Source organism: Cebidichthys violaceus, unplaced genomic scaffold (assembly GCF_023349555.1).
Source record: "Cebidichthys violaceus isolate CVI_PGR_0920_01 unplaced genomic scaffold, fCebVio1.0.p SCAF_1, whole genome shotgun sequence".
Taxonomy (NCBI): Eukaryota; Metazoa; Chordata; class Actinopteri; order Perciformes; family Stichaeidae; genus Cebidichthys; species Cebidichthys violaceus.
The window spans coordinates 19,766,116-19,781,055 of NW_027176262.1; the positions used below are offsets into that span (position 1 = coordinate 19,766,116).

Here is a 14,940-nt window from a genome sequence, read left to right on the forward strand (position 1 = left end):
AATACATCTACAGAGTCACAAGGATGGAAAAGGCCCGGCCTCCTCGTTTAAATAGCTGCAATCTCAGCAACCGTAAAAATACATCCGAGTTTGAATTTGTCCATATAGCTTTTAAACAGGAAATGCACTTGTATTTTATCCCATGTGTGTGTGTGTATCTCACCCTAACACTTTATTGCTGTTCTTGCTGTTTGTTGTAAACAAAGTCTGATGTACTGTACTGCAAACCAGTTTCCCCACGGGGACAAATGATGTGTATTTATCTCCCCACTGACGTCAGGACAGCAGAGTCGCTGCCCATCTTTCGGCGCAGGCTGAAAACCCACCTCTTCAGGAAGTGCTACCCTGAGCCTTCCACTCAGCACTTATTGTATTCATACTAGCTTGTTGCACTTATTGTATTTGTATTGGCTTGTTTTTGCACTGTACTTTTGCTCTGGTTCATGCTTTTAGATGCTTAGGTTTAAAAAAAGAGATGCACTTATGACTTGTGGTGACGAGTAGTTCTCTTGAATACCTGTGTTGAATACACTTCTTGCAGACGCTTTTATCCAAAGCGTCTGCAAAATGACTGTAATGTAATGTAAATCCATCCATCTGCCGGGGTTTGTTATTTTATTTGATCAATCATCCACAAAGGGGAATAACGTGCCGAACTTCAGTTCTATGTTTTTATTCAAGATTGCACAATTTTAATTAAATTTACATATGTTGGGCACACACTTGAATGCTTCTAATTCTGAAGGTTTCATACGCAAAGCAACGCTTTCATCCAATTTCCTCTGCTACTTTATGAGTAAAATCCATGATCAATGTGAAAAATGGATCCAAATATCTCCAGTTAGCAGTTTCCTTAGTCGGGGTGACTGTTGTAGTGAAGATGTGTTACTGGCTTCCCAGTCTATCACTGTAGGGACGCTTAGCTACATCATGTACAATCCAACATAACACCTCCCTCCACCTCTGACATTAAGATAAGATGAGATCAGCCTTCATTGATCCCCAGAGGGGACATTCGCTCATAGTAATAAGTGATACGAGATGAGATGGAAAGAATATTAGAAATACCTTTCAATACTGTGCACACACACACACATGCACAATGAATGCAGCTGCACCTGACAGTGTGGCAACAGAAGGGAATATTATATAATAGGGAATAAAGGTTGACTACAAGTGTTTCTGGGTTACAGTACAGTAGAACCACATTCACGTCAACATTTCTGATGAATTTACGAATATATCGTGATTGATTACCGTGACAGAAGTGTGTCAACTGTCTTTGAGACGATAAGGCGTGTTTACGTCTCACATTTAGTTCTTTAGGTTAAGAGCAACGAGCCTTTTGTACTGACAGCGTTTGGAACCTTGATTAAATGAAGTCGGTGCAGCTGTCTTCTAACAGGATCAACTCATGTTATAACAAGCTGTTTGCCTGTCGTCGCTCGCTGCTCGTCTCAACCACACTGCGCCGTTAGAGAGATGCTGTGTGCCGCTGTCACCTGAACAGGTGCGCAACAACGTGAATTAAGTCCAGTCTGCCTCTGACGGTTCAGTCTCATTCAGATAAAACAGCTGTAGATTATGTTCTCAGCTCTTTTTAGATTTAAAAAAAACAAAAAGAAAATAAGAAATATATATACATATAGATATTATTTTGCTTTGTATGTCAGTGTGAGAAACGGGACGATTAGTGCGAGCAACACAATGATGCACATAGCCAAACCTTTTGTCACCAGGGAGTCCCCCGCTCACTACAGTACTGTAGTTAAATGAACCGTAGTTCAACTAAACATGATGTAGCTTGCATCACATTCATGATGTTCAATCATTAATCTTGTTACCTCTCCCGTCGGAGTATTATACTCAGTGCTGAATTGTTTTACTGTGAATTTTCAGCAATTCTTTAATAAATGGACCTGAATATTATGGGAGAGACTGTGAGGAATTTAAAGTTAAAAAGCAATGTTAGTGTGTTTAATAAGCACACCTAGTGGTGGATATAATGTTATAACATGTTTGTTTGGAAAAGTGTTAAATCATTCTACGTATCAAACTATAAAATGCAGTTGCTGAATGTTTTGAGGGAAAGAGAGAGACCTTTGAGACAGGCTTTTCAGATCCGAAAACAACTGTATGGTAATGAGATGAGTTTGGTGAGCCGACTTCAGGAATGTGAGGTGTGAACAGTGGGGGAAGGAGATGTATTGATCAAGCAGAGATGTTGATGTAGATAGCCCTAAGGAAGCGTGGGGATCGGGTACACGCTGTTTTATGAGGAGGAGGACAGGTCGGACCAGAGGTTACTATTCAGACATTATGCGGATCACTTAGACCAATGGAGAGCATTGTCAGAGGACAGGAGGAGACAATCGGATTTCAGCCAATCACAAAGCTGATAATGGACTTTTGAAAGTAAACTACTGACTTTCGGGTATAAAAACATTGTTCGGAGAGACGTTATTCAGTTCTTGGCGATCTTCTTCTTTGAACTGGCGTTTGTCGGCCGGTTGGGGGGGGGAGTGTTTGAACTCGGTTTCGCGATTCCTTACTGTCGACAGTGTAATTCAGTTTGTAATTGTCTTTTAGCATTTGTGAATTCTAAATACTTTTTCATTGTAAGCCGGATCCAGCTGATTTTTCTGAGCGTGACTTCGTTGCTCAAACAACAACGAAAGAGCGAGAGGTCCGTGGCCTCCTGCGAGCAGAGGTCTCACTCCACCACAGGACAAAACTGGTTAAACAGAATTTGCCTAAGAGGTGCGAAAGTGTGAAAGACCAGACAGTGGATCAGTGTCATAATGTTTAGGAAGTCTTTGCCAAGAAAACTGCAAAAACATAAATTGATAAAAAAAAAAAGAAACAACAATGTTTGCAATGTAAAAAGAACTTGCTGACCAATCAATAACACATATCCAAAAGGAGAACAATAGCTGGAATAAAGAGGCATTTAACCCAGTAACATGTTTTTCTTGAGAAATGTCAGAAATTACTGCACACAGGGACTAATTAAATATATGGAAAGCAATTGTTCAGCGAAACCACCGCCCAGCATCTTTAAATGAGATAACTGGTGTGGTTAAATGTACCGTTTGCTAGACAAATGTGTTGATAGAGCTACACCTCATGATTACGGGCTGGTTTGTCTGTTCCATTTTGTCTCCCTACCTGAAGTTAAAATGTCTTTTAACTTTCCCAGCTGTCAAAGCAAAGAGGAGCCGGCTCCGTATTGTTTAGCCAACCGTGGGCTTCATCAGCTTGGAACGTGGCCGACGCCTCAATCCAGCCGATTCCCAGCAAGATACACCATTTAACTGACTGACAACCAGCTAATTGCTTTGCTTATCAATTTTCCAACTCACAATACCTTTAATTTCAAAGCAGAGCTCAGCACTTCGCTTCTTCCTCATAATATGTAATACAGTAATTGCCCGCTCTCCATTTGTAGATAGAAAGTATTTTTCCCAAGTCCCCAAGGGCACATAATTATTTCTCAGTTTTGTTCAGTTCTTGCATAACACTATATCATGTAGTGCAAACCCCCCCCCCCCCCCCCCCCCTTTGCAGAACTCTGATTAGACTCTTCAAGCTTTGACTCTTTTTGCATTTTTCTCTTTAAGCATTATACCCGAAACAGAAATGGTTCCATATTCTCAGTATTTGTTTTTAGCCGGATTGTACTCTTTGGAAAGATACGTGTTGATGATCAGCCGTCATAGCTGAACTAAGTGTGTGTGTGTGTGTAATCTTGAGTTGTTACATTTATAGTGTCATAAAAGACAACAAACATATTGAATTCCTCAAAAAGTAAGTAGTAGAAGGACGCGGTGACAGCAATGAGCAGTGACAGTTTACATTTCAGAGAGGATGTTATCGTGAACCTGCGTGTACGCTTCTACTTTAAAGGAAGCTGTCTCCCTCCTGTTCCTGTTACACTTACACCATTTTATTCAATATGAGACTTTGATAGCGGTGATTTTCAGAATATGCAGAGAATCTGTTGTACCTCGTAAGAAGTGCATGTTTTCACCTAAGGCATCGTGAGCGCCTTTACGCTGTACCTCTAATGGTGACTACGTGCTGCTGCAGAAAAAGACTGCAGCCAAAGGGGAAGCTGACACATCTTTGGTGGATGTGAACTTTTCATTTATCTGGACTTTTGTTCCTGTTTACAATCTTTACATAATGTATGACGATATGACCAATGTGTATGGAAACACATCACGGGTACTGAGCCCATGTTTCTCAGCACTACATGCCTTCTTCTGCAGACTGCAGGATATGCACTCTAGGTTTTTCCACCCATTCCACTCAGAGCTGCCTCTGAATTGTGACACCTCCTTATCCTGCTGTCTCCACTCGTTGTTTCCGCTCAGCAGGATTCCTGCCTTGTAGAACACTAGTTTGTTGCAAATGATTCCTCACACAGTAACACGGGAACCTGATTCAAGCTCATCAGTTTCACAGAGGAGGAGGGTAGTACACAGAGTAGTACAGGAGGAGGGTAGTACACAGAGTAGTACAGGAGGAGGGTAGTACACAGAGTAGTACAGGAGGAGGGTAATACACAGAGTAGTACAGGAGGAGGGTAGTACAGAGACTAGTACAGGAGGAGGGTAGTACAGAGACTAGTACAGCAGGAGGGTAGTACACAGAGTAGTACAGGAGGAGGGTAGTACAGAGTAGTACAGGAGGAGGGTAGTACAGAGACTAGTACAGGAGGAGGGTAGTACAGAGACTAGTACAGGAGGAGGGTAGTACAGAGACTAGTACAGCAGGAGGGTAGTACACAGAGTAGTACAGGAGGAGGGTAGTACAGAGTAGTACAGGAGGAGGGTAGTACAGAGACTAGTACAGGAGGAGGGTAGTACAGAGACTAGTACAGGAGGAGGGTAGTACAGAGAGTAGTACAGCAGGAGGGTAGTACAGAGACTAGTACAGGAGGAGGGTAGTACAGAGTAGTACAGGAGGAGGGTAGTACAGAGACTAGTACAGCAGGAGGGTAGTACAGAGACTAGTACAGGAGGAGGGTAGTACAGAGAGTAGTACAGGAGGAGGGTAGTACAGGAGGAGGGTAGTACAGAGAGTAGTACAGGAGGAGGGTAGTACAGGAGGAGGGTAGTACAGAGTAGTACAGGAGGAGGGTAGTACAGAGTAGTACAGCAGGAGGGTAGTACAGAGTAGTACAGGAGGAGGGTAGTACAGAGACTAGTACAGGAGGAGGGTAGTACAGAGAGTAGTACAGGAGGAGGGTAGTACAGGAGGAGGGTAGTACAGACTAGTACAGGAGGAGGGTAGTACAGAGTAGTACAGGAGGAGGGTAGTACAGAGTAGTACAGGAGGAGGGTAGTACACAGAGTAGTACAGGAGGAGGGTAGTACAGAGTAGTACAGGAGGAGGGTAGTACACAGAGTAGTACAGGAGGTAGTACAGAGAGTAGTACAGGAGGAGGGTAGTACAGAGAGTAGTACAGGAGGAGGGTAGTACAGAGACTAGTACAGGAGGAGGGTAGTACAGAGAGTAGTACAGGAGGAGGGTAGTACAGAGAGTAGTACAGGAGGAGGGTAGTACAGAGACTAGTACAGGAGGAGGGTAGTACAGAGAGTAGTACAGGAGGAGGGTAGTACAGAGAGTAGTACAGGAGGAGGGTAGTACAGAGACTAGTACAGGAGGGCAGTACAGAGAGTAGTACTACTCCATTACAGATACATTTGCATAATTCTTTCTCCCCATTTGGAGATGGGTTTAAGATATTTTTCTAAATATTTATCTCAGACAGCATTCTTTGGGCTGAAATGTTTTCTATTTTTACTCAAAATAATGACCGTTGACAGAACTGCAATAGGCCACATGAAGGGATGACAGCTTATGTGACGTAGTTATTCACTGTGTTTCACCTGTTTGTTTGTTTGTTTGTTCTTGTTTTTTTTTTTCCAGACTTTGCAAGAGCCGTTGCAGCACGGCCTATATCATACGCAGCAGTGTTACGAATGAAAGCGGACAGCTCGTCAGTGCTCAACTCGCGCAGCAGACCTCGACAGCACCACGGTGGCGGGCTGGTGACTCCCGACTGGCCCGCTTTCTCCAGTCATTCCCTGTCAGCCCTGAGTCTTTTCGGCTCTCAGGAGGACTACAGGAGTGAAGGTAAAACTAATGGCGCGCTCAAACCCACACTTTGTTGGCTCCTGTCTCAACCAAAATTGAAAAGTTTTTGCTTTTTCCGGTTTGTAGAAGTTTGCACTTGCGTCGGTTGCCATGTTGAGAGCCGTGTGGAGTCAATACATATGCTCTGAATATTGAATTTATCGCCTTATAGAAAACAGAAAGAGGGAGCTCTTTCTGAATGTGATTACCCGTAAAGAGTGGTTTGCCTTCGGCTGGTATTATTAGGAGTCATTGCGAGCTATCAAATGTCAGCATCTGCCTCCTTCTGCCAAGACAGCTGTGCATGTTTGTGTCATTTCCTGTTATCAGCCCTGGATGACATTATCGCTTGCGACCGACTTGCCTGGTAGTGACATCATGCACGACTGAGACCTGGATTTTTCAGGTCGTCGGCCGAGTTCAGATGACCTCGTTCTCAACCTGCCAAAAAAAAAGAACCAATTTAAAAGAATGGACAGAGAAAGACACAGCAGACGTGATTGGTGCGAATGCACTCCGCCGGTCTCTGGACTCACTTGGAGTGTGCACACTTCCTGCCTGTTTAGATTTGGTCTGGAAATGAATCTCGCCGATCTATCATCACCGCGCGTGGTCTGCAGTGACCGGGGTCGTGGCCTTTGTGAAATTGAAGTGGGATCATGGCAATATCCAGCTCTGTCTGTGTCCCTGTCAGTACAGACACCATAGATATGATGGATATCTTTGTCAAAGGGGAAGATTTAATATCCCAAACACCAGCAGGGAAACACACTGTCGTAAATCTACGTGGGTCACTTACTTACATCCTGTATTACAGTATGAACAACTCTAGAGGCTATAATGACACATCAAAGCTTTGATATACTGTTTGATTAATCACATCATGCTTATTGCATATGGACTGCTTAATTAATGGACATTTGAAGTAGCTGCTGAATTGGCAGAAAGGATCTTAGCCGACATTAAAAACAGACTAAGAATCAACTTTTTGTCATTTTCTTTTTGCCTTTTTTCTGTTCAGTCTTTTCCCCTATTTCCTTCTTTGCGCCTCTCTGCCAGTCTTTTTTAGTTTTTTTTTACTTTCTGACAGCATTATCAATATATGGCCATAAAATGACTTGCATCTCTATAACCAAGGTGAGAGTAATGCCTCTCCATTGTCAGTGATGACAAGGGCATTATACCACTGCACTGGATTGATGTTCTGTGGATGAAATGGATGCCAACAAAGTGATACACCTTTGGTGCCTGAGAGGGGACACCACTTCTTGTTGGCCCTGTGACTGGCAGGTGGCCCCGCCACTTGAAGTGGAGAGTGATTTAAACAACTTCTATGTTTGTGTTTGTATTGCAGAGATACACACACACCATATGTCCTTATGCAGCCAACTCTTGTTGTGTAGCAGGTTGGCACAGCTTCATTAATTAATTAAGAAAAATGGATGTAAATTTAAACAATACCTTTTGAAGTTAAAGTCAAAGTAAAACTTAAATCTTTAATTTGAGGATGTTTACATTCACATTCAACAATCATTGTGGGAATTGTTGCCCTTTTTTTAAGCATAATCATATATATTAACTTTAAAAAGTGACATAAAGGGGAACTGGAAGCTGTCGTGTTTAGTGATATCTAAATCGTTGCAGTTGATGGTCGATGACCCACCGACACCAGCAGAATCCTCCTCGCCGATTCTCTGCTGGGCCTTGATCGTATCTTGACTCGTTTAAACTGACACCTTATTGTTTCCTTTAAAACAGAGACTCTCCCATCATACAGCATGGGACAGATGGAGCGTCCTGGTGTTGTTGAGTGTGTTGTTGTGTGTACGCCTACTCCGTGGATGCATAGACAGAGAGCTGTGTAAAGAAATGTAGAAACCTCTTGCTACATTTGTTGGCACTAGAAAAACACGCACCGACTCGCTTTGCTTTATAGGCACAGCAAGGTTTGCAACTTAATATCGGTTAATTTCCCTCCTCTGATTAGGGTTTTATTTCAAACGCTTTTGATTTCCCTACAGAGCAGGAAATTGCTGACAAAGCGTTGGTGAGATTATACATACCCTGAGGACACAAAAAGCCATGATTCTTTTTTTTTTTTTGTCATCCAATCATTCCTAAATAGAGAGAAGTACTCAAGACCGGTGTTTGTATTAGTTATGAACCAGATCAAAAGTAACGCACACCTAAATGCTCACCGTATTGATATCTTTACACAAAGAACGGAACTCTGTAAACTGTCAGGAACTCAGCTGCTGCATTGCGTCGTCACAAAGAGCTCAGCATTACCTGTCTGTTTACTGGGTTTATATTCTTCATACATTATTTATCTCACAGAGAAACAATTCTTCTGAAGAACACAAGATGCCTTTTGGAGAGTCTGAAAATGTGAGACGTGAGACACTGTACCTAAGGAACCCTTCTACAATAAGTGCATCACTTGTGTGTTAACAGAAGGCTAGATCAAAGAGGAGAGCACTCTGAAGGAACAGAAGGAAATTGCAACAGGGACTGTGAAGCAGAAAATATATCAATATGTGGACGCATTTGTGCCGGGGAGAGTTCAGATCTTACATGAGAAGCACTTTAAATCAATAGCAGCTCTTGAAACATGGCTTAGCTGGAGTCATACTTGTGCTGTTGGTATTAAATAGTATGTCACAAATTGTACGTTATATAAGCACGCTGGCAATAAACGTGTTACGGCAAAAACACATAAATACTATGCCCATGATACTTTTTACAGTAATGTTAGTACAAAATTCTGCAACACATCCTGTGTCTGCGTGCCATTAGCGACTTAAATAATTATTGCTCGGCAGGCAGTAAAGAAATCTAATTCTATCAATTGTTAATTTATTTTTTAATTTAATTCATTTGATTCTTTAATCATGCCTTGGACCTACGAGCTTGACTCATCTCCCGTGGCGTCTAAAGTAGTGCTTTTTTTTTCGTCTTATTGATGATTGTAAAGCAGCGATGACCAAAACGTGTTTGATTGTGAGCCACATGCTTAAAACTAGAAGAAGTCACGGGTCAAACAACCAGTTACAAGGAAATTTGTGTTTCTAGAGCTGCAAACCAAATGTGGCAGAGGAAATTCATTTTGAACCAAAATAACGAGGCAACACTATGTAGTATATCTGCCGTTTATTATTGTGCCCTCATTTTACAAAAAGCATTTCTGTATCCGCTGCTCTTCAATTTAATAATTTCAAACTAATGAAACACTTTTAAACCCAAGGTGCTCCGTCCCTTTCCAGCCACTAAGACAACAAAAGTATAACAGCACTCCCTGATGGCAGGTTGCACGCTGTGCCTTAGATGACAGCTCATCGGTAATCACTCAAATGTCAAATTACTTCGGGGTTACCTTTACTCTGCTATGTCATAACCGCTGTGAGTAATACAATATTAATAACAAAAGATAGGAACTTCTTTCAGTAGCTGCCCAGAATTCACCAACGTCTGAGTCCCAAATGGCATTTTTGACCGCAGGCGTGTGGTTTTATGTCTTGTAATTTTGCTTGTAGAGCTTGTTATATAACAAATAGAGGCCCGCCACGGACTGTTAGGAGGATAGGACACACTGCTGACGAGAATGCCTGACAAACAAAGGAAAGATTGGGTCGTTGTAACATTTCCTCTTTGAAAAATGTCTATTTTCATCGGTAGGTTGGTCAAATTATTCTTGAAAAGAATGGAAATATATGAAAGAGAAAAGATGATAAATAGTTGATTCAAACGTGCAAACGTGATCTTACTAACGGTACTTAGTTACTATCGTTTTACTGTTTGAACATATGCGCTTTATTGTGAAATGTGAATCGGGGTCATCGTGGGAAACGAGCCTCAGAGACGGCAGCTGCGTTCGCACCCCAAACCTGGCCAGGAACTGTCACTGCTCAGTGTGTTAAGACTCACGGTCACAGTGTTCGCTCATCACTTGGCGCCTCAAGGCAGAGTCCAAAAGATGTCAAAGTTATTGGACGATAGCGTTGAGGTTGAGCTTAACGGAATCACGTCCGACCAGGTTAACAGTTTCACTCCGAACATGAGAAGTTATTATTTCTCCGGCGGAAGTACAACAGCCTCCAGGCGTCCTCGGCGAAAAAAACAAATTTAGACTCTGGCTTTGAGGATTTCTAGAATGGTTTCCCAAATGTTGAGCAACCAGATCAGTTATACACTATATCACAATAGTGTTATCACCTGTCAGAAAAAAAGCTGATGTCTGCTGCTGGATGTCATGCTAGTTTTTGTTGTTTAGAATTCCATCTCGCTATGAAGCAGCACATCTTCCTTTTCTCTCGTTTCCTATAATAGAGGTTTCGGGAGCGGGGTGGGTGGGGGGGCTATGTACTTGTACTAACCAAACTGGGGAATAATAGAAAAAGTAATTGGATGTTAAAACTGAGTGGCGCTCACGATGTGATAAACGCAATCATCCTTGTCTTTATCTTTCCTTATTTCCCTCGTAGACGGCGAAGAGTTCGGGCCTGTTTTCATCCATGAGCCAGGCGACGTTGTTTTTCCTTTGGACTCTGATGAAAAGAAAGTGGTGATGCACTGCGAGGCTCGGGGGAATCCGCCGCCCACATACAGGTGTGACATGTGTCTCCTAATTGCGGTCCTACTTTCACAGCTCATTAGCCTGTCATTCATCACAAATGTATTCAAATCTCTGAGTCTTCTCATGTTTTTTTTTCAGTTGGTACATCAACGGAACAGAAGTGGACGCAGAGGCAGACTACCGCTACAGCTTCATTGATGGAAACTTAATTATTACCAATGCAAGTGAGAGCAGGGACTATGGGAAGTACCAGTGCAAAGCAGAGAACGGCTTCGGGACCGTCCTGGGTCGAGAAGCTCTATTGCAGTTTGCATGTGAGTAGACATTTGTACACCAGGTCTAATATTATATTTGATGTACTCTACACAGTAGAATGTACCTCTGTATGTCTATGTTTTAGAAAAATGTACATTTGAGTCAGTTTTCTTAATAGCTGCTCAATAACTTTCCGGAACAAGGTTGATTTTTCTGAGCTTTCATACCGCCAATAAAGGCATCAACCAATCACATTGTTTGGAACGGACATATTCAAAATGTACACTATAGTGTACAACAACACGGGTGACCGGAGACTTTGTTACTCCTTTCAACCCTGTCAAAAGCGGCACAGGCCAGATCCACTTCTTCCTTTCTTACCTTTCACAATAAAAGCCCTAGACAGATCAACTGTTTACCAGAGGGAACATCTTTCTAAGAGGAAACTCAATAATATAGCTTACAGTAGCTCAGGCTGTACAATATAAGGATATGAATCAGACGCTGCTCTGGGTCAATAGGATCCTGGTAGGTGGTTCTCTGCCTGTTCAAACCTTTTTATTTAGAAAATTGTTGCAACTTCTCCAAATCGCATCGCTGCCAGTATGGATAGATTTTATGCAAAATATGCGAGTATTATGCATCTTGGTGTTGTTTATTCGTCATGCCGCCGGTGTGTAAAGGCCTTTAGGGGGGAAGAAGATCACGGATCTCATATGACGCAAATAATTAGCTGCAAGCTCTGTGTCTCTGTGAGTTAAAATAAACCTGTTTGGTTCCAGGGGTAAATAAACAGCACGCCGTCTACAGTAAGGTTTTCGTTGCTGGGTTTAGTTCCCACCGGCTCCATCCGATGCTGTTGAGTTGCACCGCTAACAGGGTATGTGCCCTCAAATGCCACGTCTCAATGGTAAATGAGAGCAAAAACAGCACATTCCTTCCCCCAGTAATCCCCTGGCCCAACTCCAGAGCGTCATCGCAGGCTAAGAAGAGAGAGGCCAGGGGCGCTGTGCTCAGAGGGAAATGCATTGTTGCTGTTCTCTACAGTTTCCTCAGGAGCAATGACCATAATTGCGTTATTGGCATGTCTACAGGGAGCTTACCGGCCTCACTCTCTAAAATGTTGCTTGAAGGTACATTCATGGTCTCATGTGTTGTTATCGGGTCTCACAGTCATTACAGGAATGACTTTAGAAACAAATGGATAGATCAGCCTGAAACTATGTAAACAGAAAAGTGGAATGGAGTTTTTATATATATATATATATATATATATATATATATATATATATATATATCTATCTATATACATACAGTATAAAAGCTCTTTTTCCTTCAGGCCAACAGAATTCTTTTTACTTTTTTTGCTCTTTTGTTTAGTTTTTTTTCCTTCACAAAGTTTCATGTATTTCAATGTGATAAAAAACAAAAAACAAAACAGAAGAAGACATAAATTAAATATAAGCCAGACCGCACTGGCAGGCAGAAATGCCCAGATGGTAAAGCACAGCTAGCGCTTAGAAAAAATAGTTTATGAGGGACAGAAGCTGCGTCTCAACATGTACACTTACTGTATCTGTCCTCTTAACTGTCCAGATCTTTCTCACCCCCTCACTCCACTCGAGTGTCAAATCTGTACGAAAAAATAAAAATGTAGCCTTTTTTTTTTTTTTTCAAAGAAATATGTCGCTTGCCTGAAAATTAGCAATGTAAGACGTAGGCACTCATGTATTAGTGTGAGTCTCAAGCTGAGACAGGGGCAGCTCCTTTTAGTTTTGCATAAATGCAACGTTATCCATCAGATTCATAGAGGAGATTATTGGGCAGTATTTTGACAATTTTTTTGGTTTTATGGAATCAGTGTGGTGTTTTGCAATTTACCTTATTCTTTGTGAATTTGTCGAAGTGTGCATTTCTGTCGGTACGCTTCACTTCTTTATCTGTTAGACTAAGACGACTGCATCCGGTTCAACTTAAAACTAGAAAGGTGCACTCAGTCGAGCGCTCGTCTCCTCCAGGTGTGGCTGCAACGACCACTACTGTTATGTTTGATTGAACGAATGCAAACCGGAATTGTCTGATCCCCCGTCTAGACCACAAGCATATCAAACATACATGTTTTCACCGTACGCCTCACGCTCTCATTTGAATCTATGCAGCTGTCTAACAGACTCGCGTCTCACGGGCCTCACTGCGACCTGAAGTGTTTTGTGCCTGAAGCAGTTGAAGCAGTTGATCGCTTGACCACGAGAGATGCTTGAACACGCAGTCACGAATGAGCACGAACAATAATAGACTATTGGATCTAGTATTGCTTAAGATTAGCCATGGACAGACAGACAGACAGACAGACAAACACATAATCTCCTCTCAGGCCTGGCAGAGATAGCAAAGCTTAGTGAATTACAGATGTGTCATATATTGCAAATGGTTGGCCAGAATTGTACTGTAGCATTGATTTTGTTTTCTTTTAATTAAAGGATTAGAGCTCAAACCAAATTTGATAAAGAATGACGTCACATTGGAAGGAATAACCTTCCTTTCCAGAGGCAACCACTGCTGACCACTCAAGTGTCTTCGTGTAGCATCTTAACCACCTGTAATCTGAATATATTGAAATAAATTATAACCAAAACTATCTTTTCAAATCCAAATCAGTTCTTGTTTTCTGTTTTAGTCCGAATAGCTATTGGCCTGACTATAGTTAAGTCATCTAATGTGCCTTGGCAGCATTTTAGTCTTGAAGTCTGAAAGCATGTGAAGGCTGAAGCAGAAGGAATGTTTGGGGTCACGTTTGGTTGATTGGCAGGTGTGTCAGCTGACACAATGGCCTTTTATTCGTCGCACAACAGCTTCACCCGAGCCACCTTTGCACAAAATTGGATTTTTCTATTTCTGATAACAGACAGGCCAGTTAGTATAAAGTTGTTGGGGGGGGGGGGCGGCGTGACACAGCGTAATGTGGAAAGATGCAGCACAGGCAGGCTGCGCCGAGGTTCAAGGTATTACAGCAGAAATGGCCTATAATCGGCTATAAAATTATACCATTAATATTCCGCTCCGCTGCCAAATCGCATCATTTCCTCGCAGAGCGGCACAGTGGCACATTTTCTGTGGCCCGGAGGGTTTGGAGGCTCAGCCCTGAAATATCACTCACTGAATAAACATGTGTGGCTATCTCAGTCGTACTATTGAGTCAGCAGCAAACACGGCATCTTACCAGCTGTTGTTGTGTTGAGATGGTGTGGGGGAATTAATGATTCTCTGTGTAATAGTGGAACATAGCATCATCACACTGTCAAAGAAGACGGATCTATTAGTGGATATAGTTTACATACTGTTAGTATGAATATAGCAAATACGCATTTAGAGGAGATATATATATATATATATATATATATATATATATATATATATATATATATATATATATATATATATATTATATATATATATATATATATAGATATGCAGATAGATGCACTGTTTTACTTTTTAAGTATTACACATTGTTAATTAAAAGAACAATGATATACATTTCCTAAATAAGCTTTAATTGAACTTGACATGAGAGCTCTTTATTGTTGCTGCTTCACTAATCTGTATTTAGCAAACCTTCTCATCTCGTCCCATGACCACCTTTCTTTTCTCCTTTCGCTCTGTCCATGGCCGTTATATGGCAAATATTCAAAAACGGCGTCAACGTGTAACAGCCTCACACTCGGTCTACATTTCTTTAAAGTGTGGCTCTTCAAAAGGCGAGCCTCAGAAACAAAGAGAGGTGCCCCGCAGCACACATTAGGATGCAGAACCCTCCCTCTCTCTCGCAGCATAACAAATGGCGGGCATTTATCACTCAGCGTGGAGCTCAACTTTTTTCCTCCCCTTTTTCATGTCGGCTCTTCCCGTTTTCTCGCATCGGCACAGAAGTCGACTGCTTTCATGATACACAGGGGCAGTTCTCTTCC

General features: G+C 42.0%; 1 protein-coding gene across 6 annotated transcripts in view; it reads left to right on the forward strand.

Moving 5' to 3' along the window:
• cntn5 (contactin 5) overlaps positions 1 to 14,940 on the forward strand; it is a 107,833-nt gene that overhangs the window by 43,098 nt on the left and 49,795 nt on the right. For all 6 annotated transcript variants that reach the window (XM_068713970.1, XM_068713977.1, XM_068713984.1 and 3 more), the window contains 3 exons: positions 5,938 to 6,144; positions 10,626 to 10,749; positions 10,856 to 11,031. In XM_068713970.1, coding sequence (XP_068570071.1) covers positions 5,938 to 6,144; positions 10,626 to 10,749; positions 10,856 to 11,031 — 507 coding nt within the window. The remainder of the gene's footprint in view (positions 1 to 5,937; positions 6,145 to 10,625; positions 10,750 to 10,855; positions 11,032 to 14,940) is intronic.